General features: G+C 47.4%; 1 protein-coding gene across 1 annotated transcript; it reads left to right on the top strand.

Moving 5' to 3' along the window:
• The first annotated feature begins 4,120 nt into the window (after positions 1-4,120).
• Positions 4,121-21,905, top strand: ssh2a (slingshot protein phosphatase 2a). The gene is made up of 14 exons (XM_079165767.1): positions 4,121-4,559; positions 11,470-11,582; positions 12,180-12,244; positions 12,653-12,774; positions 12,883-12,945; positions 13,141-13,206; positions 13,844-14,038; positions 16,227-16,320; positions 16,451-16,579; positions 16,741-16,787; positions 17,096-17,242; positions 17,339-17,539; positions 17,633-18,581; positions 19,626-21,905. The coding sequence occupies exons 1-14, from the start codon at positions 4,432-4,434 to the stop codon at positions 21,270-21,272; spliced, it is 3,966 nt and encodes a 1,321-aa protein (XP_079021893.1). The 5' UTR covers positions 4,121-4,431; the 3' UTR covers positions 21,273-21,905.
• The last annotated feature ends 859 nt before the right edge of the window (positions 21,906-22,764 follow it).

The following is a 22,764-nucleotide window of genomic DNA, read 5'->3' on the forward strand; positions in this document are numbered from 1 at the left end:
TACCCCCTGCACCACACCGATGAAGAGTAGCGTCACTGCAGTGCAATAATGAATCTCTGCCACACACTGTTGCCTCAGGACTGACGCCGACTGTCGAGGACAGAGGAACCAGAGTTACGAAACTAACATCTGAGGGTTTTTTTTTTTGTTCTGTTCTAAATCAATATTGAAATATTTGGAACAATGTTGAAAGCTGCCGATTGCTGTGGCGGCCTCCTATCCTTCTCGGGGACTATCTGCAGGGGTGTGACGTGGCACAACTGTCACAAGCTGCAGCATCACAAGATGGAAACCGCAGACTGACCGAGCTGTACGTCCTGACTCTTCACTGATCAGACTAACTTTGTGGTGCAAGTCCCTTCTTGCACAGTTAAGTTTGCATGTTATTGACCCGTGCGTCACTCGATGCACACAAGCAGAGCAGGTTCACCCGGCCAAGACTTTAATGAGTCTGCCATTAGAAGAACAAGAAGAGCAGGGTTCTGTAAAGAACTCCAAGCCGGAGAACACCACCTGTGTTCATTGGTAGAGCTCCGTCTCCTCATGTGGAGACATGCCTCTTTAAGTTAATAGGTGGTTAATTACACTCAACAGTGGATAGCACACCTGCCTCCTGCAGCTAAACATGGACAGAACATACTCCCTCTCTTAGTTCGTCACTACATGGGCATGTATAGCCCAAATTCATTCAAATCACCCAACGCAAAAATATATTTTTTTCTCAGCATTGCTTCTTAGCTGCTGTACATGTTTGGTTACTGTACACAGGCTGCTTATGCAAACAGCTCAGTCTTTGTCTGTATTATCTTAAGAGTGCCGCCTGCTTAAACATTTGAACGGAAGGCGTTGCAGTCCAGCTGTTCTTTGCTCTGCTTTCAATCTAGCAACCTGTGTTGATGTTTGGTGTTTTTAGCCACAGCTTACGACTCCATCACACTTCTTGCACTTTTGGTGTGATGGGCGTTTTTTAAGATGAGAGTCACGGTTTGTACGGTATTTTTCACGGCAGTGTAAATCATTCTGCATGTTGTCTAGCTTTTTCTAACAGTAGCCCATCTCCAGCTCAGCATATGGCAAACAGCTGGCGTCATGCACTGACCAAGGAGGCCCCACGATGATGTACTGTAGGGCTCTCTCTAGGACACACTGAAATATATACAACTTAATAACCACAGAACCTTTGACCTGCATGTTTCTGCCAATTCCAGTCAAAGTGAAAGAAGAAGACGGTTGTGCAACTTGTTTCAGGTCTCCGCTAGACAACCACAACAGACTCTCACGTTACCGGCCCACAGACACGGAGCACTGGTCAATTTTACGACACTAAACAGAACCACATGATGTGTGTGTGTGTGTGTGTGTGTGTGTGTGTGTGTGTGTGTGTGTGTGTGTGTGTGGGTGGGTGGGGGTGGGGGTGTGTGGGTGGGGGGTGGGGGTGTGTGGGTGGGGGTGTGTGGGTGGGGGTGTGGGTGGGTGGGGGTGTGGGTGTTGTGGTTAAAGTTGCTGGCAACCTGCCTTGTGATGCAACAGTTGTTGATGGGAAGGTGAGACAGAGTAAAGCTTACTGTAGTGTGAGGGCAGCTGTTGGTGTGTTCATATTGGATGTTATCAGTTTAGCTGAGCAGAAGTCACATGTGGCGTCGTTAAAAGATACTCATACACTCGCCCTCACCATGTGTTTGTTATCTGCCTGAAAATGTCCAATAAAATAGTTCAACCCCACCGGGATTGTAAAAAGGCCGGTCAAGATAACGGCTTTGGTCGGACAATGTTGTCTGAGAAATACATCATTGATAGACCACTGATGTAATGAAATGATATGAAAGCACAATAACACAAGTACATCCTTTCAAAGAGCAGTGGACTTTTAATTCTTAGGAATATTGGGATTAATACGTAATAAAACCATACAAACAAAACAATAAATAAAATGTCTGTTATAAAAATGTGTGTGCAGCTGTTAGTACGAAAACCCTGCTGGTTAATTCTGGCATCTTGTTGGCTGAAATGTTGGTGACACTCGTAAACAAACACGCATGTAAACACAACGGGCAACAACGAGATCATCAAGAATAATTGACGTCCCTGTATTGTATGATAAGTGACCGGCCTAAATGTAAAGCATTGCTAAAATGATTAGTCACGTAGTTTATAATATCCCATAAAGTTGATCTGATCAGATATTTTAGTGAATATTTTGAATAAGTTGTCCTTCATATGTTAAAAACATATTAACTAACAATAGCTTTGCTTAAAGTACATTGTGTGTATTTCTGTTTAACGTCTAGTGTCTTCGCTGATAACATGAAACGTGTATGAATTATTGTTGCAGATGTAAACATTTCAAAGTAATAAGAAGAGAGCTTCAAGTAACAAAGCGGCCGTGTTCCTTTCTCCAATTTAGTCATGAAGAGAAACGATTCTATTTCAGTGGCTATTTTAATTAGTCTTACAATCTTTGATAACATTGTAATTTTCACTCGGTTAGAGAGTATGCAGGGTTCTTCTGATTGTTCCCACACTTATGTGAAGAAGAGGCTTGTCATAGACATTCCTGTATTGTGTTTTGTGTCTCATCTGTTATTGTGGTCCTCTGTATTACTGAGGAGGACGGGACACACTTCTGACTTTAAATGAAACCCACTAATAGATCTGATGCACTGTGTAAAGGAAACCTGGCTTTAGCTGTTACTAAAACACACAGGCTGTAGGCTGATCTCTGCATGGTATTATTGCAGGACTGAACATAAGATGCATAAACATCAGAAAACACTGAGAACAGGAGTCATTTCAGAGAAGTCCCACCCACTAGCAATAACCATAACCATACATCTGACCAAAATCTGTTTCCATTGGCCACAAATGTAGCCGGGGTCCTTGTGAAAATATGAGGCTTGTGTGCTACGCCACAGTAGATCCTGTGCATGTGAATCTGTCAAGATGCATCAGCTACAAATTGTAAATCTCCATCTAGTCCAGGCTTCATGTGCTGTGGTCGGTCCAGGATCAGTAGCAAGTTCAACTGCAGCCTCACAGGTCAGAGGATGCTCATGGACCTAGAATAACAACACTGTGCGTATTACGGTGAACAAAGATTGTGAACACTGAGCATGCTAAATAGTGCCCTATGTCTCAGTCAGACTCCTCATTGATAACCACTCTGCTCTGGAAAACAGCCAAAGCATGAAGCAGGCCTTCTATAAACACTACAATAGAGCGTGGCGCCGCTTCAGAGTCAGACGTATTCGTTTAGTTCTCGGGCTCTTGGCACACGTGGGTGTGAATATGATGAGGCTGCTGCAGTTTTACAGTGTTTTCCAAATTGTTGTCCGCTTACATCCGCGCATGTCTGCACGCCAGGAGCATACAAAACCTAATAATAGGCTATAAAATGAACCAAAACATCGCGTCCATCTCCCAGCATGCAGCGTGTCCGTTCAGACCACCTGAATGTGAGGAGGGTCGTTTCTGCCCCCCCCCACACGTCCTTCACCATCTCCACAGTACCGAGGCATCGCGAGCCTCGGCCCGGATACACTTCAGCCTGTTTCTCATCTGTTCCTGCTCCTTATGTAACTCAACCACTACGCCTGCGTGTTGGGAGGAAAAAGGGCGGAGGAGACAAGTGAAGGCTCCTCAATGAGCTCACCGCCAAACTGAAAAAATCCCATGTGGGTTCAATTGACTCCATTTTATTAGTTTAATGAGAACATCACCTATTGACCCTGTGGTACCAGCACACCCTATTGTAACAATAGAATTAAGGAATAATAATAATTCTGTTTGATATAATCCTTCATGGGCTACTATGTAGAGTATGCAGCTTTTAAACAAACACTACATGATCTCTGATCAGCCCTCAGCCAGAGAGGAGGAACCAAACAGTCTACTAAACTGCTGGATTAAATACCTGTACTGTTGCCAGCGTTTTCTGTACAAGTGTCGGCGCAGAGGGGGCTGGCGGTTGTGGGCGGTCCTACATCCCCGCTGTCCTCATTGGCTCCCCACTCTTCCCAAAAAAAAAAAAAAAACCTCCACCACATGTCTCCAACTCCTCCCTCCTCTGACTTCTACAGCGAGAGTTTGACCCAACTCATATGTGTCTGTACTGTACGTGGTGGAGGGTGTTGCTGAATAAATAATGAATGTTTAGAAAACGGTACGGACACTTGTTCATTATTTGCAAATCTCGTCGTGAGCAGGATCACGCGTCATTTATTGCGCGTTTTGGAAACACGCGCCTTACTTACGCGGAATAAATCTGTCATTTTCCACTATATCACGACCATCGACACCGGAGGAAGTTGAGAGACGTTCCGACATGACCGAGCACGTGACTGTGGGAACAGAGTGAAAGTTTTTCCTCTCTCCCTCTCTCTCTCTCTCGGACCAAGAAAACACCTGACAGCCGTCCCGCGCCCCGTCGCCGGCATGACGCTCGGCGCGGTGTCCGGATCCGACGGCTCGTCGGCGGTCAGCTTCTGCTCCTGCTGCGGGGCCAAGATGGTGCCCTACTTCAGCGACGACGCGGTGGTGTCCAAAAATCAGATCAACCAGCTGTGAGTTAAAAAAAAAACAACAACAAAGTGCCACGTTTTGGACAGTAGAGAATGTAGTTTGGGAAGGTTTTATACGTTAATAGACATGGACACATGAAGGAACAGTGTCACCAGACAGCACCTGATTCCATAGGAGCACAACTTCACCTCTAAAATAGAGAAACTGTGAGGTTACTGTCTGTTTGACTAGTTGTATTGTTGATATTCTGCAATACATGTAAATGTGGACTAAATGTTTCCTCATTCGGTCTGTGTTTCGACATGGTAGTAACAATGTTTCCGAGTTTTAACATTGTAACACTGTGAGTAAGCAGAGCTTGCATAAAAGTTTTGCAACATCTGTGTTGCACGCGTTTCCTGGTGACGTAGAAGGTTCTTACTCATCTCGCCGCTGCCTTTTTGACCTTACTGAGACATAATGTCTCCGCGTGTGAATCATCCGACCTGTTCCACAGGTCCAGTCACTGGTAACACAGGGAAACCACGTCGCTGCTGAACGTCATATCAGGAGTTTGTGTCCCTCCCTTTGTGTTTGTCCAAGGCTGGACTCTTTTGTGGTGTTGTACCTGTGAGTGCTTGGTGTTATGAAGTTGTTATTACGATTTAAGTAAACATTCAGAAAAAGCCTGAGTAAGATGGAAAAAGACAACAATGTTTAGAATTTATATATTTCTGTATAAAATGTGCTGTATAACTATAAACTTGCCACTGACCAGAAAGACTGGACTCACTATCGTGTACGATTCTGGGGTCATTGATACTAATGCAGCAGTTGTGAGGGAGTTAACGCTAATCAATCCTACGCTGATCTCATCTGTGATCTTCGGTGTCTGCGGACATCAAGGCAAAGTGAGGTAACGGCTCCTTTCTGCTTGTGAGATTTTAAAAAAAGGATTCATTTCACTGGTTCGTGCGGCGAAGACAAGTTTGCCCTTCAAGTCCGGATCAAAGGCTGGTCTCTTCATGTGGAGCCGGCTGAACAAATTTGGGGGAAAATCAATGTCGAAAATTACTGCAACTGGGATGAAATCAACATTACCCAATTGAATCTGTCTCGGTCCAGTGTTTCTGATGTTGTTGCGTAACATCTCCGTGCAGGCAGTAATTGGTTGTGCGCTGCATGAGAACTGTTCTTCTGTGGCGGTTTTCAGGAGAGTCGAGGTCCGCCTGCCTCTCGCTTGCATCGTTTCCCAGCAGTCTTATTACACATGATTGTGCAGTGAGGCTATTGAGCAAAGTGAACATTTAGTCTTTATTAGGGCGGCACCCTGTCTTTAAGGAAGTAAAGTGAGTTTGCATAAAGAAGGTTTATGGGAAGACGTTACTGCAAGACCCATACAGGCGAGTGTGTCTAGTAAATAGCAGCAGATGTGGGAATCTTCTGACTTCCTGGATCGGTTGGCCACGTTGCATGATTGTGTTTTTTTTTATCACCACTCCTTCGTATTGCTCAGGATGGCCTTCATCACAGTGGGGGGTGGGGGTGGGGGGGGATTTTGGCATCCTTTCATCCGTAGCACCTACAGTGTGTCGGCATGTTTACTGTGTGTGCACATAATGCCTGTTTGTTCGTAGTGTGGACGCCTGTACGCGGCAGAATGTTTTAACCGGGAGGGTTTGAATGGGTAATTACAAGCCTCGAGGCGCTCCGTGGAGTTAAGTGTTACCTGTGGCTAAACGGCATCTAACACCCTCATTGTTTTCCCAGCAATCTTAGAAGTGCCAGTAAACCCCTCTCTTCCGCTGCGTTTGTGTTGCGTGTTTTCCAAAAGGAAGCGGAAGAGATCGAAAGGTGTTTGTGTGAGGAACTCTCAGCAGCTGGATATAGGGTCACTACAATCAAATAAAGTTAAGTTTGTATACTTAGCTTCAGGAAACCGGCTCGAGATCGGATCAGCCGTGTAGCTACCTGATAGTGTCTGTTTGTTAACGGATGCTCCACAGGTTGACAAAAAGCACAATTACACTTTTTATTACCACGAGCTGTTAAAGTGGGAATGGAAGCACTTATTGAGCCAACCGACCGAGCTACAGATGTCCTCGTTCGACCAGCATTCAGTTTTATTTCACCGAGCTTCTTTACTGCCTGTAGTTTGTTTTAACTGTAAATGTAATCTGAGTCCTTCTCAGAATAGCACGGCACGGCGGCGGCGGGTTATGTTTAGTCCACTAAGGTGGCCGGCTCTTGGACCACGGCCTGCACACTGGATTATTAAAGAAAGCGTAGCAGTAGTGGCGCCAAACATGTGGGTGTCACTCGCACACACCCAGAGGACAACGGGCTGACGGTCGTCTGTGCTAGCCGATGAAAGTCTATGTTTAGTATGACCCGGTATTCCTTTCTCCTTATCAGTCCTGACCCTCTTCCGCTCCGGCTGCCGCCTGTCTTAATGCTTTGCCCAATAATCTTATTTCGAGGGCAAAATTGCCGTAACTGGACTGTAACGTTGGAGACTTTCATGACACCCCATGAACTGGACCTTTCCCCCCCTTCTCATCCCATCTGTCACCATCTTCTGCTTGTGACACATTTTCCGTTGCCGAACTTCCAAACAGCAGGGCCTAACGTGCACCTGTGGACATGCAGACATGTCTCACACACACACACACCAGCTAACTCCCTGTCTTTCCCATGGGCTGTATCCGTCTCTGGTGTAAACTCATGAGGCCTTAGCGGGGCTTGCCCTCCATAGAACCAGGCCCTATATTTATCCCTCTCTCCTCCTGAGAGTGACTAATAAGGGCACAGGCAGGAGGGGGGGTCTCCCACTTATCTGCCCACTATGTGGTCCTTACATAGTGATGATTGTGTCTGTGACTGTTGCCCTAGCAAGTACCTACTGCTTCACTTCTGCCCAAAGCCCCGGGATGGCCGAAGGCCAAGAGATGAGCCACTCCGCTCTCTACACGCTCTGACTAGGACTTCTCCTCATTTATATACTCTGTGAAGTCACATTGAGTTGAACTCGTTGCCCTTTTTCTTTACATTCCTCCACTAGCTTTATCCTTCTGTGTGTGTTTTTGGCCCTTAAATGAGTCTGATTGAAATTGGCACCGTTGCAGTTGTCCTTTTGTTGTTGGAGCGTAACAATGAGCTCAACATGCAAATATTGTACTTCATCTGGCTACATGCCAACAGACTGACTAGTGTTGTTATCAGTCTCTGAAAATACAGAAAATCGTTTTATATCATTTCCCACAGCCCAATGAGACGCGTTCAGATTCCTTCTTTTATGCAACCAACAGTTGATAATCCTAAATATACAGTTTACAATCTATGGCAAAGAAACCATCAAAACGTAATGTGAGGCATTTTTGCTTTTAAAACTACTTTTAACAATTGATTATCAAAACGGTGAATACTGGTGTATTTTCTGTCAGTCATCAATAAAATAATCAGCCACTCGCTGCAGCTCTAGTGTGGAATCAGTGTGTGGTGGTCTGTGTGTGTGTGTGTGTGTGTGTGTGTGTGTGTGTGTGTGTGTGTGTGCGTTTTGTCTCTGCTTAGCTTAACCTGTTTTACGTGTTTCTGTACAAGTAGCCTAAGAGCAGTCCCTATAACAGAGCACACGCAGGCTTCAGTGTTGCACCTCTGCAGGCGTCAGTCGTGTCATAGAAAGGCTTTTATGTACAGTAAGTCTTCTGAATGCAGTCTATCAATAGATGAGACTTTTTAAAGTATTTTTAGAGACTGTAGTTGAAAGTCTTTCCAACCATCAGGCTTAGATTCCACGTCGTCGGCGTGTCTGTGTGCAGGTGTAAGAGCGTGTGTTAGCGTGCATGCCTGTGCAGTCGCCTTCCACCCGTGGTTTTCAGGGAGAGTGCAAGTGTTGTGTTACGGATGACATTGTGCAGCAGCACTGCTACACATGGCCGCTGCCAAGTACAGTACACGAGTCTGCGTGTGAGCACAGTGGGACGTAAAACAGCAGGAATTGAGAATGACGGACATGAAACGTAGGACGACGTTGTGAGAAATGCAGGAAAGAGGAAGTGACAGAGAGGAGAGGAAACAGCTGGGTCAAGGGTGAGTGGATTGTGGGAAATTAGCTCAGCACAAAGCTGCGGTTTAGTTTTTTTTCCCCCCCTCTAGCTCCGTTGTGTCTCCTGATCCTGTACATCCACTGGCTCAGCAAATCTCAGGAAGGACAGTAGGAGGCAGAGATGGAGTTACAGAGAAAAGGGGCACGACAGGGAGGCTAAATAGCAGACGGCAGACAGTGTGAAACTGAAGAACCGCAGAACCTGATGAACTGTACAAGTTGGCTTCATTGAGTGTAGACTTGCAGCCTGCTGCAGAGGGGCGAGATGGATTATCCTGCACAGCGGTTAGCTCTCAAAATAAGCACATCAACCAATCTTTTTACGCAATTTCTAAATATGTTTCTGTCTCTGACGTCAGTGCGTCCCTTGGATTGATCCAGAAGATCTTCAGTGTGTGTGTGTGTGTGTGTGTGTATGTAGTTGTCAAAACGCTCACGTTAAAGTTTAGCAGCACAGGTCGCCCAACTCCCCGGATCAGTGTTTCCTCTACGAATACGACAGTATTTGTTCCGTGTTGTTACGGACGACAAACAACGGTTAGCTCAAACTTGACATTGACAGCATTTGACCCGTTACGTTCCCTCATTAAGGCCCAGGGGATGAGGGGATGAGGGGAGGACGAGTATAAATAAACCCAGAGACACAGAGTCACGGGCAACGGATGAGTAAACTAAATAAGGACTTTATTAAGAGTTAAATGAGAAGCTCACAATACAAACTACTTTCTAAAAGGAAAGCAGTACTGATTATCAAAAGTAACAAAAGAAAGACCACAGAGTACAACACTTGTAATTTGTTGCACTACCAACCCCGGCACATCCAACACACACACACACACACAGCTTGAACTCGCCACTCGGCCCACTGGGGCTGTCTGTCTTCTGTCTGTCTGTCTTCCTCTACCGGCCTCTTAACCACCAGGTCCTAATCAGCCGAGTACATTCACACACTGCAGCTGCTGGGCTTGGAAAAGGGAGGCACCTGCATAGACACTGGGGGGGAGAAAGGGGGAGAAAGCAGAGAGAACACACAACACGGCACGTAACATGACCTCTTAAAAAAAACTCCTTCCGTCAAAGATTCTCTGTAGAATATTGAATGTGGAACCAGCTGGGCATATTCAAGCCGGCAGATCATTTAAAATACTCATAGAAATGCTGTAAAGTAACCAAAATGTTCCTTTTTTCTAGAGCTATGTTTCAATTTAAGGCCCACGTTTTGGCTGGTTGACCTGCTTGTGGCTGCACATGTTGCTGTTCCTAGATGGGCTAAGTTCCTGCCAACTGGACTCAATTTTGGCAAAACCAGCAGAGCCACTACGCCCGCTGTGTGAATAACCATTTCACATGCAGTTTTATTCAGCATTATTGCCTTTTTATGTGCTCTCTGCATCCACCGTATAACTGCAGGAGCACCATTGCCCTAAGTGCTCTCTCTCTCTAAGTGGCAGAGCTCTTGCTCAGCATCCTTATGGTTATGGTTTACTGGTCCCATGGCTGTCATTTGACATGAAGAAGTGGGTCTTCCGACCTGTTCTATCGGTGTCTAGTGTGCCACTGTGACACTTAAAGAACGGCCTAGTTATTCACGAATGCAAGCAGGTGCTCGCACAAAACAAACGCACTCAATGTTTGGTGTCCAGTTGAAACACTGACCTCAGTTTATTACGAGGAGTCCTCCGTGCAGTGACCTCAGTCACGGGTAATAAGATGAAGGGTTCCCGAGAGGAACGGAGCCCCGTTTGATGCGACCTGCTTTGATGGATCCAGACTCACCTTTCCATCATGGTGCCACCAACCTTCTGCAGTTGGTGGCACCCTTTTATTTAACGCATGGTATCAACCAGCGGTGGAAGGTAACGAAGTACATTTACTGAAGTACTCCTGCACTCAAGTACAGTTTTGACGGTAAATAAAAATGAACTCGAGTGCAGCCAGCTCCAACATTAAAATGCATCTTACATGTTACTGCGTCAATAATAAGAAACCAATCTTTAAATATATAATAATGTAACAACTAAAGAGCTCATTTGACTGCATAGGGAGTCCTTTCTGTTTCAAACTTTAGGTAGGCTCCAGTTTCTTGAAAATATATGTTTTTTTTAATTCATGGTGTTAGTACTTTTACTCAAGTAAAATATCTTGGTACTTCTTCCACCTCTGGTATTAATCAATGACACCGTCTCAGTCGGTCTCCCCTTCGTCATCAGTGGCGTCTGAGTCAGAGTTTCTCGTTGTCTCCTCCTCCTCCTCCTCCTCTTTTTTCTTTTTAAAATTGTTTTTTGTAACAGCTAAGTGGATCGTTTCATGAAAAGCGGTCCCTCTAACCTTACGCGCTCGTCACGTTCACTTGGGAGGCGGGGATGGAGTCGACAGAGGCTGGTGTCCCTGCTCCGTAATGATCATGAATGCAGTCACGTGACATTTTTAACTCACTCACTGACAAGACATGATTGCATACATCCTGTCCTGTGTGGAGCGCTTGTGTGCTGGCCAGCTCTTATCTCCGCTCAAACACTGTGGAGGAGAGGTCGCGCGCTGTCTTCCCTCTCAGACCCCCGGTCTCCTCACAATCCCTCCCTTACTGGCAGCTGCAAGTGTGAGTAAGTCTGTGTGTGTAATCCAGCTGTGTGGAGGAGAACATTGTGTTCCGAGTTCAAACTGGGGCTTGGGTCTTGTTTAACTTGCAACTGGCTGAGCCCGTGGACCAGAGGCCAGCTGAGCGACGGTGCTCGTCTGTCCCCTGTTCCCATCTTTTGCTTATTATGTGAAGCATATTACAAAAGTGTGATTGGACAACTTGGAAGGAGCCCCCCTGTGTTTGAGGCTTCTATTCATGTGTTTGTTCTTTTCTCTTCCCTCCCCAGTATCAGTGAGAGTTTCCTCACCGTGAAAGGCGCGGCCCTGTTCCTTCCCAGGGGAAACAGCCCCACGCCTAACGCCGCACCTCGCATCAGCCAAAGCAGGAACAAGCACACAGGTAAAGACTCGCACGCGCCGATGACGGCCGCAGCTTCTCTCCGCCTCAACAAATGAACGCGAGGTTAAATAGCACAGCGTGTTCAAATGGACATTCCTTCGCAGCATCATCGGTAACAGCTGGTGTTAACTTCACCGACGCTGTTTCGCAACAAGTCGGTTCACTGGTGCGCGCACTCTCACCACCACGGTCAGAGGGTTTGAGGAATAAATACCGTCAAAGAACCCACGCTACATATCTTCACACTGTAGGACGACGAAAACAAAGTTTAAACATTTTTGGAAAACAAGAAAAGTAGAATGTGCTGCTGTCTGTGGATGAAGACGGCCTTTGTTGTCGGAGCTTCTGTGATGTGAAATGGGCTGATGACTTTTAAAAAGCATCAAAAGCTCCATTTCTGAAATATCAGGCTTTTTTTTCCCCCCTCAGATGTGGAGATCAGGTTGAATGTAGGCTGTAGTGAAAGAGACTCTGGAAACTTGCCACAGGGATAAATGATACGTTATCTTCGGTGTTATGTTAACCTGCGAAATGCCAAGAAGTGTTGTCCAAAAGGAGCTGAAGCTAAATGAGGATGTTGAAATCCTTTCTGTCCAGGTGACCTCCAGAAACATCTTCAGACCATGTTCACTGTGCTGCGACCGGAGGACACCATCCGACTGGTCAGTAACACACACACACACACACACACACACACACACACACACACACACACACACACACACACACACACACACACACACACACACACACACACACACACACACACACACACACAGAGGAGCAGGGGGGGGGGGGGGGGGGGGGGGCATTGTGATCAGGGAGATTATACTCCAGACGGAGAGGCTGGTTTCAGTTCTTTGTTGGTAAACATAAAGACCTGAAACTGGTTCTGAAAATTGGACATTGAAAGTCTTTTACTGACATCTGATAACAAACATACTCTTACATAAAGACATACAGCACATACAGTACTATTACGTTTTGTTTATTTAAGTCCCTGTAACATCTTTGAAATAGAGGTATTCCAGCAATGTCTTGCAATCTCCTCTCTGTCTTCACCCCCGCAGGCTGTGCGTCTGGAGAGCGCCTACCCTCAGGTAACCCGCTACATGGTGGTGGTCTCCACCAACGGCAGACAGGACACGGAGGAGAGCATCGTGCTCGGCATGGACTTCGTCTCCTGTGATAGGTCAGTGGCACAGCAGCGCTTACGGTCCTAGCACGCGTCCCTGTATCATGTCGGACTCGTGTGTTTTCTTGTTTGGTTGTGTTAACGTCTTGATCTTCCTCCCTGCAGCTGTACAGTGGGTCTGGTTCTACCTCTCTGGAGTGACACTCTGATCCACTTGGATGGAGACGGGTAAGACGCCACACCTACCCGCTTCCTCTTACTGCTCCCTGGGGCGGCTGACTCTGCTCTACTCTGATGACTGTTATTTAGTCATTTTTTATTGTAGGAAGATTTGTCGGTGTTGTAAGATGGCTATAAACTATTAAAGGGCATCCCCTTCCTAATCTCTCCCCCCCCCCTCTCTCTCTCTCTCTGTCGTCGCAGTGGTTTCAGTGTTTCGACGGTGAACAGGGTTCATGTTTTCAAGCCAGTTTCTGTCCAGGCCATGTGGTAAGCAACCTTGTTTCTTGTTTCCAGCAAATAACAGCTCTGTGAAGTTGCATCAAGGTTAAGTTTGCAGGCTTAAGAAGACTGTATCCATTGTACTCCCCCCTTTTGACTTTGACCTCCTTTGTTACTGTTACTTATCTTCTCTCCCCCCTTCCTTATTTTTTTTTCATTATCTTTCCCTGTCTCACATGCCAGTGCTGCCTCTTCATTTCCGTACAGGTCTTCATTTCCTCGTCCCTTTGTTCCCTTCCTCTCCCTCCGACGTCTCCTGATACCTCCATCTATCTGCAGTCATATCTCTATTATGTCTCTTCATCGCTGCAATCTTTCCCCTTTTCTCACCTTGTTTCTCTCACTAATTATTCAACCCACCTCCCTTATTATATTTCTCATTTGCTGTTATTCATTCCTCACACAATTTATTTAGCATTACTCATAATACCTCCCTTCCTTAGCCCGTTGTTATAGCCTTCTCCTGGTTTAGCTTATTTTACTCTAGCAGTCATTTGAAGGACACCGTCATGTTCCGTTCAAATTTCACTCTGCAGCAGTTTTTTTTAGTCTTTTTGGCCTCGAGACAACCTCTCAAGTGTGAACCCTCCTCCTCCTCTTCCTCCTCCTCCTCACTGTGCCTCAGGTCGGCCCTCCAGTCGCTCCACAAAGCCTGCGACGTGGCTCGCTGCCACAACCACTACCCGGGCAGCCTGTTCCTGACCTGGGTCAGCTACTACCAGAGCAGGGTCTCATCGAACCAGTTCTGCATGAACGAGTGGAACGCCATGCAGGACGTCGAGTCGCACCGTGCCAACTCACCCGTTCTCTTCACAGACCTGTGAGTAGAGACCACGTGAACACACACGCACACACACATTGCGCAAATCCACAGTTCATACCGATGATGTAATATCTGGAATATTATTTGTTCTGTGGGGCACTCCAGTCAAGAGCCCCCTTTGATGTGTTGTGCAAACCTCCTATTGAGTGAGTGAATGTTCAACTAGCGCAGCAATCTGCATGAGAAACAAAGAAAAAGTATTTTTTAAAAGTCAACATAATAATCATAATATAATAATCATCCGTTTTATAGAAATCAATTTGACCCCAAAAAACAACCGGATGTGAAAAGTAACTAAAAGGTAATCGGTGTAGCCTCTACTTTTTATTAGAAATAGAACGTACTCCATCACAACAGCTTTGCCGAACCTCTTCTCACGGAGCAGACGGTGTTGCTACTGCAGCAGAACACTGCAGGGCATCAGTCAGCTGGGGTCACATCGCTCCATGTCACCTCTCGGGGTGACGAGAAGCAACACAAAGTAAAACTAATGCACAAAGTGCAGTCAGAGTAGCAAATACTTTAACTATGTGCAAATAGACAACATGCTGATGAACACACGCACTGAATCTTTTGAGACAGAGATGTCAAGGGATCCACAAGGGAACATAGAAAGCGCAGACACCGGCTGCTGGATTTATGTCTTTACTAATACCAGAGAAATTCCCCTCTCTGCTGCTTAGTCATGTGCCTCGCGACGTATTTGGAGCGTCTCTCATTCACACACACACACACACACACACACACACACACACACACACACACACACACACACACACACACACACACACACACACACACACTTCAGAGATCCTCCAGGGTCAAAAATAGCTGAGGCTTCGGTCGGCTTGATTTACGGTTGGAAAAATGTGAACCAGACAGAAGAATAGGTAGACCGACAGAGGGATGGACAGAGGCAGGTGGTAGGCAGAGTGAAGGAGTCAGAGGATGGGGGTCTTAGGGGGGGATTAAGACAAATGCTTCTGGATGAGACAGGAGAGAGAAGCGGGGACGGAAAGAGAAATCAGGGTCTACTTAAAACTTAACTAAAGAGAAACACCCATGTTTACTGCCTGCCTGGAAACAGAAATACGTGCCACCTTGCCACCCGCACTTTATGAGCTCCAACACACACATCCAAACACACAGAAGTCCCAGTTTGTTGTCCCGCACAGGGAGGCTGCCAAAGCCGCATGACCTGCCGGTGTTTGTTGACATGGCAGCTCATGGCCTTGTATAACCACTGGATGTGAAGTTCAGATTGCAGGAAGTGGCATAATCTTGGCACCGTTATCGCGTTCGTTGAGTAATGGGTATTACCGTGAATTCCCGTTGGCCGCTCCTCTATCAGCCGTTCGAGGAAGTGACATATATTTTCCATTCTTCGGTTACTCACTAGTGTCATTCCTTGTGTCGTCACACATGTGTCTTTTATTTATTTTTTGGCCCAGCTGCCTCTCCTCCAGGCTTGTCTGCGGGCAAGTCGAGGCTTGTTGTGTGGTTAAAGTTTCAGTGGGTGACCGTAACTAACCCGTATTTGTGTCTCTTACCCCCCGTGGACTCAGTCTCTCGGGGTCAAGACGTTCAGCGTTGAGGTAAACAAGCCGACTGTTTCCGATTCTTCATCACAGATGGATGCTTTATGCGCCTGCGGTTACACACTCGTGGCCGTCACACTGACCCTCTTTGTAGCTGCTGACCCACGCCGCTCTCTGCTAGTACTGTGCGGATCCAGCTAGAGGCAAAACAAGAGACATTTAGACAATGAAAGACGGAGAGTCTAGGAGACAAACTCTTCTCGCCAGAGAGGTAATTGGGCCACTTGTTGGTATCATCAGTGTGACGTCCAAAAGCTAAATGCGTCCCCCCAGCAGAGTGGTTAGAAACGGAGCCAGGCACAACAACAGGCACAAGGGGACTTTGTTGTGGATCGCTGATGGGCCACGCTCTCGGATTTTCTGTTCCCTCTCCAGTTTCTGGGAATCAGACAAAGTGGCAATTCTCTCGCGGAAACAAGTAATCGCTTTGAGAGTAAAGTGAAAAAACACTCCAAAGAACAGAAGGAAAGTGCCGTAGCTGTGACTGTGAAGGTGGTTAATTGTGTCAAAGTGGAGTGGGGTTTTATTTTTTTTAGGCTTAAGAGAAAATGTGTTTTTTCATAAAGGCGTCTTGTCTCCATGTACAGGCCCACAGAGAGGGAGCGCACGGAGAGGCTGATCAAGATATGCCTCAGAGAGATCATGATGCAGAAGGACCTGGAGAACGTCACCTGTAAGGAGGTAAGAGGCACACGCATGAATGCGGTGACGTTAGCAGCTGGGTTCGGCATACGTCTTGGTTTTTGCAAATGCAGCTTTACTTGTTGAGATACCAGAGTGCCGATTTTAATTTCTTTTCCCGTCGTACCAGATCCGAACAGAGCTGGAGATGCAGATGGTTTGTAACCTGAGGGAGTTTAAGGAGTATATAGACAACGAGATGATCCTCATCCTGGGACAGATGGACAGCCCCACCGAAATCTTTGAACACGTCTATCTGGTGAGAACCTAATGAGTACAAAGTGTGGATGTTTGGAATGAACAATGTACAGGAACCTTACTCAAAATCTCCCTCATTTGTTTCGCTATAGCTACTCATTCTTACTTGTTTGTCATGCGTTTCATTCACGATGATATTAACTGTGCTTGTGATGTCTGCAGGGCTCTGAGTGGAATGCCTCTAATCTGGACGAGCTGCAGAACAGCGGGTAAGACATCAGTCAGTAACCAACCCTGCAAATCACACTCACTAATATCATTTTAATAAATGGAGAGACTACGCTTCATGAATTAAACCTGTTTACAAATGGAAGTTCATTGAAATGAGAGAGTTCATTACTTCTGAATCAAAGTACTGCTGCAAGGGTTGAAACATTGGATTTAATATTGGAGCTTTCACTGATACCTCACAGTCTTCATCATCAGATAACTAACACTGAATAGCTGCATATGGATTAATGGCAGTTTTATCGACACTAAGAGGTCATTAACCCGCCTTTTTTTGTCTCTTATGTAGAGTGCTCTACATCCTGAACGTGACCAGGGAGATAGACAACTTCTTCCCGGGCACGTTTCAGTACCACAACATCCGCGTGTACGATGAAGAGGCCACCAACCTGCTGGAGTACTGGAACGAGACCTTCAAGTTCATCACCAAAGCCAAGTAGGCTTCAGCGCACGCCAGCTTTGTTAGGTTCTACTTGGTGTTCTCAGTCTTTGTAATCCAACACCATTCCTCTCTCTGTCTGTCTCTCTTTAGGAAAGCTGGTGCTAAGTGTCTGGTTCACTGTAAAATGGGCGTCAGTCGCTCCGCCTCCACGGTGATCGCCTACGCCATGAAGGAGTACGGCTGGGACCTGGACACTGCCTTTGACTACGTCAAAGAGAGACGGGCCGTCACCAAACCAAACCCGGCCTTCATGAAACAGCTGGAGGAGTATCAGGGAATTCTGCTGGCCAGGTGTGCTTTCATGTACAAGCGGCTCTGCAATATGCACGTTCCTCAGGGAGCATTGTGGCGCTAACAAACTATTGTTTCTCTTCGCTTCCACAGCAAACAAAGGCATAATAAGCTATGGCGCTCGCACTCTGACAGTGAGCTATCGGATCGCCCAGAGTCCGTGTGCAAGGCCTCGTCTCACTCTCTGGGCCGCTCCGACTCGCACAACAACAACACTTCCTCCCCCTCCTTGCATCACTTCCTGGGCGTGGCCGTGCTGCAGGCGCTCGTCGCTGAGCCTGGAGACGCTGCCAAGACAAACGGCTCTGACTCGCACGCAGACTCCAACGGTGTGTGTGACTCACCGGATGAGGAGGAGGAGGAGGAGGAGGAGGAGGAGGTCGGATCCGATTGCGGAGACCCCCTCCTGCTCCCCCTCCCCAGACCCCGGGCAGCCACCGTCGTCCCGGAGGAAAGGCTGGACAATTCAACCAGCGTGGCCGTCACTGTGCCTCTTGCTTTGCCCCACCCTCCGCCATCACTCCACATCTTACCCCCGACTCCTGAACTCCAACGTGCTCACCGGGGCCCCCCCACACATCTGTCTATTTCAGTGCCCAAACACACACCGGCGGCGGAACTGTCCCTCAATCTGCCCGAGCGAAGCAGCTCGGAAGAAACCTCTCCTCTCACTCTGGGATCCGCTGACTCAGACGTAATAGACCAATCATTGTCGGACGTTACAAGTGACAAGCAGAGCCCCCTCAGCCCTGCGAACGCCCCTCCCCTCCCCCTGGTTCTTCCGCTTGCTGCCAGTGACGACAACAACAACCCCAGCGAGTTGCAGATAGGCGGCGGGCGCGGCGAGGCCGACGGGTCGTCCAACCACAGCGCGGACAGCATCGACTTCTTCAGCGCCAGGGAGAAGTTTCTGGGCCTGGCCCAAGATGGCCGATCCCGGACGCTTTCTGAGCAGGCGCAGCAGAGGACACCTCTGTCGTTTGAGGAGAACGAAGAAACTGAGGTTAAGGAGGAAGAGGAGCAAGGCTATGGGAGTAGTCAGGTACGCTGTCATTCAGCTTTATCCCTCTGTTAACATTTTGTCTTTGCTAGTACAACATGCTTCCTGTCTGTGTGTTACATTTGCAATGCAAAAGTTACCCCAGTCTGCCCAACGGTCACAGCAGCATCTCAGTTTGTATTCGTATTCTGGACTGCAAGTTTAATTCAAGAGGCCCACAGCCATGCAAAAAGAGCTACATACGAGGGAAAGGTTTTATCTTCACTGTGGTGTTATTTCAGCCAAACTTTACTGTTGCCTTTTAGAGATACAGTTCTACCAACACACCAGTCTGTGATGACACAGCAGATTTCTGCACAGCGGGTCTTGTACTGGAAGTAAAACTGGAATCTGACTGCACTAGAATGAGTTTATAAGGCTGGGTCAATGGGTAGCGCGTTTAGGCTGCAGCGTTGGGGACCGCAGGGGATGCCGGAAAAAATAAACCGCAGTGGGCCACTACGGAGAAAGGCTGAATCAGAATCAACTTTTGGACAACAACAACCCGACGGCACGCTGCGGCGGCCAATCTCGTAACTGGCGATCCGACCGTAAGACGCCCGCGGAGAGATGAGCAGCATGCGTGACCAAAACCCGATGTGTGACATGATGTGTCACGTGTAGTCACTCAATTTTAGCTTCATGCACGAGATTAAACTCCACCATTTTTGAAAGGCCTCGCATCCGGATTACTTGTTGAAATTGAATCTGTTGATGCAGACAGACTCGTAGGACCGGGCATACTAGCAGCGAGACACTCCCGCCCCGCTGCACAGCCCTGCTCTCATCATCGTAACGCTTGATTGGGTGTGAATGGTAGCGAATGAACTGAGCCAATAGCACAGATTCCACACTCAGTCTTTATGAATCACAGTGACACCTTCTGGAAGGTGACAGAATAGTCCAGATAATATAGGAACACGTGTCACTCGTTTGTCTCCTCCTTTCTATTGCGACGTCCAATCGTTGGTGTTTTATGTATAACAAGACGATAACTCATATTTTATGCACACGTCTCACTTGACTGCTCTTGTTTTTGTCTCTCAGGCGTCTCCACAGTCTGACGACAGCGTTGACAAAGCCAGCCCTGACCGAACTCCCCACGACAACGGAGTGTCAGTCCGCCATATTGTCACAGAGATTGAAGCCATATGCCACCCTGCCTCCTGCCTTCCTGCCCCCTCCTCTGCGTCCCTCCCTCCGCCCTCCCACAGCCCTCAGCTCATCCGATCGGACCATCAGACGGAGGCGGAGGCGGCCGAGGTCACGCACGGCTCTCTGACTCCGCCCTCCCACCCGCAGTCTCCCTCCATGCTGCCGTGCGACTGGCCGGCGGGCTCGGTGCGGCGAGCCACCGAGCAGCTGGAGCAGAAGCTGAAGCAGGAAATGGAGATGGCCGCGTCGCAGCGATCTCCGCTGCATTCCCCCAGCGCCGAACAACCTCCGGTCAGACTGTCCCTGTGTCCCCTGAGCGCTGAACATCCTCCCGTTAGCTCGCCTCAGGACTCCACAGAACGAAGGATCACTCAGGGAGAGGTCGCTGCTTTGTCTGCCAAGTCCAAAGACGAAGAAGAGCACACGGGGTCACGAACGGAGCTCAACTCCTCAGGCACGGACGACCTCCCCGACTCGGATATCAGCCGAGTCTCTGGTGCTACACCTGCCATTGTGCCCACTTCCATAGACAGCCACATGTCGAACTCATCGCTGGCCTCTGCTAGTCAGTTAGAAGAATCATCTCTAGATACCTCAGCCCAAAGACAAAGCCAGCTCCACAGCCAAAGCCAGCAACTTCAGACCCAGGCCAGTTCACACCAAATGACTCTGGATGGGGCGACAGCGCAGGAGTCGGACACGGACGAGAGGCCGGAATCCGGTCCTGAGTGCGTGCTGCGAGGGGGCTGTGGCCCCAGCTGCGACGCCGAGAGCAGGCTGGCCCGTGGCAGCCAGGAGCTGGAGAGGATTCAGCAGACGCTGAGGGAGCTGCAGGCTTTCCTCCACGAGGGCGTCAGCCTGGAGATGACGGACAGCCAAGACCAGGAACCGGGGCGGCCTCAGGGGCCGAGAGACGTTATGGACACGGAGCCAGAACCTTGTAAAAAAGGGTCGAGTTCTGAACGGACCCCTCCAGACATGGAAGTAGGCCAGCGGCGGCGAGAGAGACAAGAGGGGAAGAGTTTCCTGGAGCCGATAATGTGGCACAGAGCCATGGAGCTCGAGGCTCGTATCCGCCAGGCGGGCCTCACCCCCCCCTCTTTAATGAAGAGGTCGGCCTCCTTGGCTAAACTGGACTGTCTGGAGCTGTCGGCCAACGACCTCAGCGACTTGGACCTGAGGACACACACCAGGGCGACGTCGTCACATTCCCAGGACTCTTTCTCCGTGTCCACATCTCACCCCGACGACACCTGGAAGAAGCAGAAAGTGTTGGCTCGCAGCGCTCCCGTTGAAAAGACAGGTCTGTCCCACGGCGGTGAGTCATCCTCGTCGCCCTCCCTCTGCTTCTCCTCCTCCTCCTCCTCTGCCCCTCACTGCTGTCCAAAAGACGACACGGGTGAGAGGGAGGAGCCGGACGGGAGCGGCGCGGCGGTGCCGGCGCGTCAGCAGGCGAGGGGACACTCGTCGAGACGATCTCGCAAAGGCTCCGCTGAGAAAAAGCAGCGAGCCGTCACTGTGCTATACAACACCATGTAAACCTCAGCGCAACGGACTGGAGCAGGACGCGACTGGAGCCGTGCAGATGTGTGTGTGAGAGAGGCCGCATGATGTGTACGAATGTGTAGCAGGTAAACTGGAGACCTCGTGTAACCTCCGATGTACGTTTAGTGTGTGAGAACTGAATTAACAAAACATATGTTTGCATGTAAACCACTGGATGTGTTGTTTCAACTGGAGTTCAGGTTTGTATGTACAGTTAATGAACTATGAATGTGCAAATGAAGACTGAACCCGTGCATACTTTATGCACTCCATTATGTCTCGCTCCCATTTTTTTTTTTTTTTTAAAGAAGCGTTTGTTTTCAGTGTTTGACCCTCACTGCCTGTTTCTACAACTATGAGAGGGCTTTTTCTCCAAACATGCACTTTACTGTTTCAATTGTTTCATTTTATTTGAAATGTTTCTTACTCCGGGGAGGATTCTTTTTGCACTGATCTCGGTCGACTTGTCTTTGTAGCGTGTTGTTTTTTTTTTGTTGTTGTTTGTTTTCAAAGTGCACAGACATGTCTTTATTCAGAGTTTAATTGAACCAGGACAAAGCTGATACCTTGTTTGTTTTTTTTAATTCAATGCTTTAGCATTAAATAAATATGGTGAGTTTGTTTTGACTGCTGTGATGGTGTGTGCATTTGTTTTGTGTTAAGATGTGCTTCATCGGAAACAAACATATATTTGAAGAAGAGGGAAAAAATGAAGGTGATTATGAGCTACAGATGTTGAATTTACTAAAAGTATTGGCAACGTTACTGCCACCTGCCGGCCAAGCAGAGAACTGCAGTGTTTAACCTGTCTTGCAGCACCAGAGGAGGAGTGAGATAATGTAATGTGTGAAGAACGTGGGTTGTTACTATGGAAGCCCATTCCTGCCAGCAAAATAAAATAAAAAATCCACCCGAAAAAAATTTAATAAAATCCACCCCAAAAAAATTATATATATATCCACCCAGAAAAAAAAGAAAAATATATATTTTTTTTTTTTTTGCATGTCGTATTTGTTCCGGAAAAAAAGTTTAAAAAAAAAATAAAAAGATTATATTTATTTATTTATTTATTTTGCCGGAAAAATACGACATGCAATTCTACACAAGGTAACTATTACTGGTGACCTTTGTGAATGTTAGATGTTATATATCATAAGTATTAATATGTAGAATTGCATGTCGTTGTCATGGAAAGACTGGCGAGGGGATGAAGGGACCTGTGAGGAGATAATCACTGAAGCGCATGCGCACTTCTAATCTCTTTTGCTAGCAAAAAAAAACCATCTTTTTTTTTTTTACTTTTTTCCAGCCACAAAAAAATCATCTTTTTTTTCTTTTTCTGGGTGGATATATATATTATTTATTTTTTGGGTGGATATTTTATTTTATTTTTTTTGGTGGATTTTGTATTTATTTTTGCTGGTGGGAATGGGCTTCCATACAGCAGTTTACGTCTTAAAAGTAAAACCAGATAACCAGCCCTCCA

Source organism: Pholis gunnellus (assembly GCF_910591455.1).
Source record: "Pholis gunnellus genome assembly, chromosome: 9".
Taxonomy (NCBI): Eukaryota; Metazoa; Chordata; class Actinopteri; order Perciformes; family Pholidae; genus Pholis; species Pholis gunnellus.

What these genes read in the sequence shown, in the direction of transcription:
- ssh2a (XM_079165767.1), top strand. Translation starts at nt 4,432, where the DNA reads ATGACGCTCGGCGCGGTGTCCGGATCCGACGGCTCGTCGGCGGTCAGC. An exon ending in AGAACGTCACCTGTAAGGAG is followed by an intron (nt 16,321 to 16,450) that starts GTAAGAGGCACA and finishes CCGTCGTACCAG; the next exon opens with ATCCGAACAGAGCTGGAGAT. An exon ending in AAGGCTATGGGAGTAGTCAG is followed by an intron (nt 18,582 to 19,625) that starts GTACGCTGTCAT and finishes TTTGTCTCTCAG; the next exon opens with GCGTCTCCACAGTCTGACGA.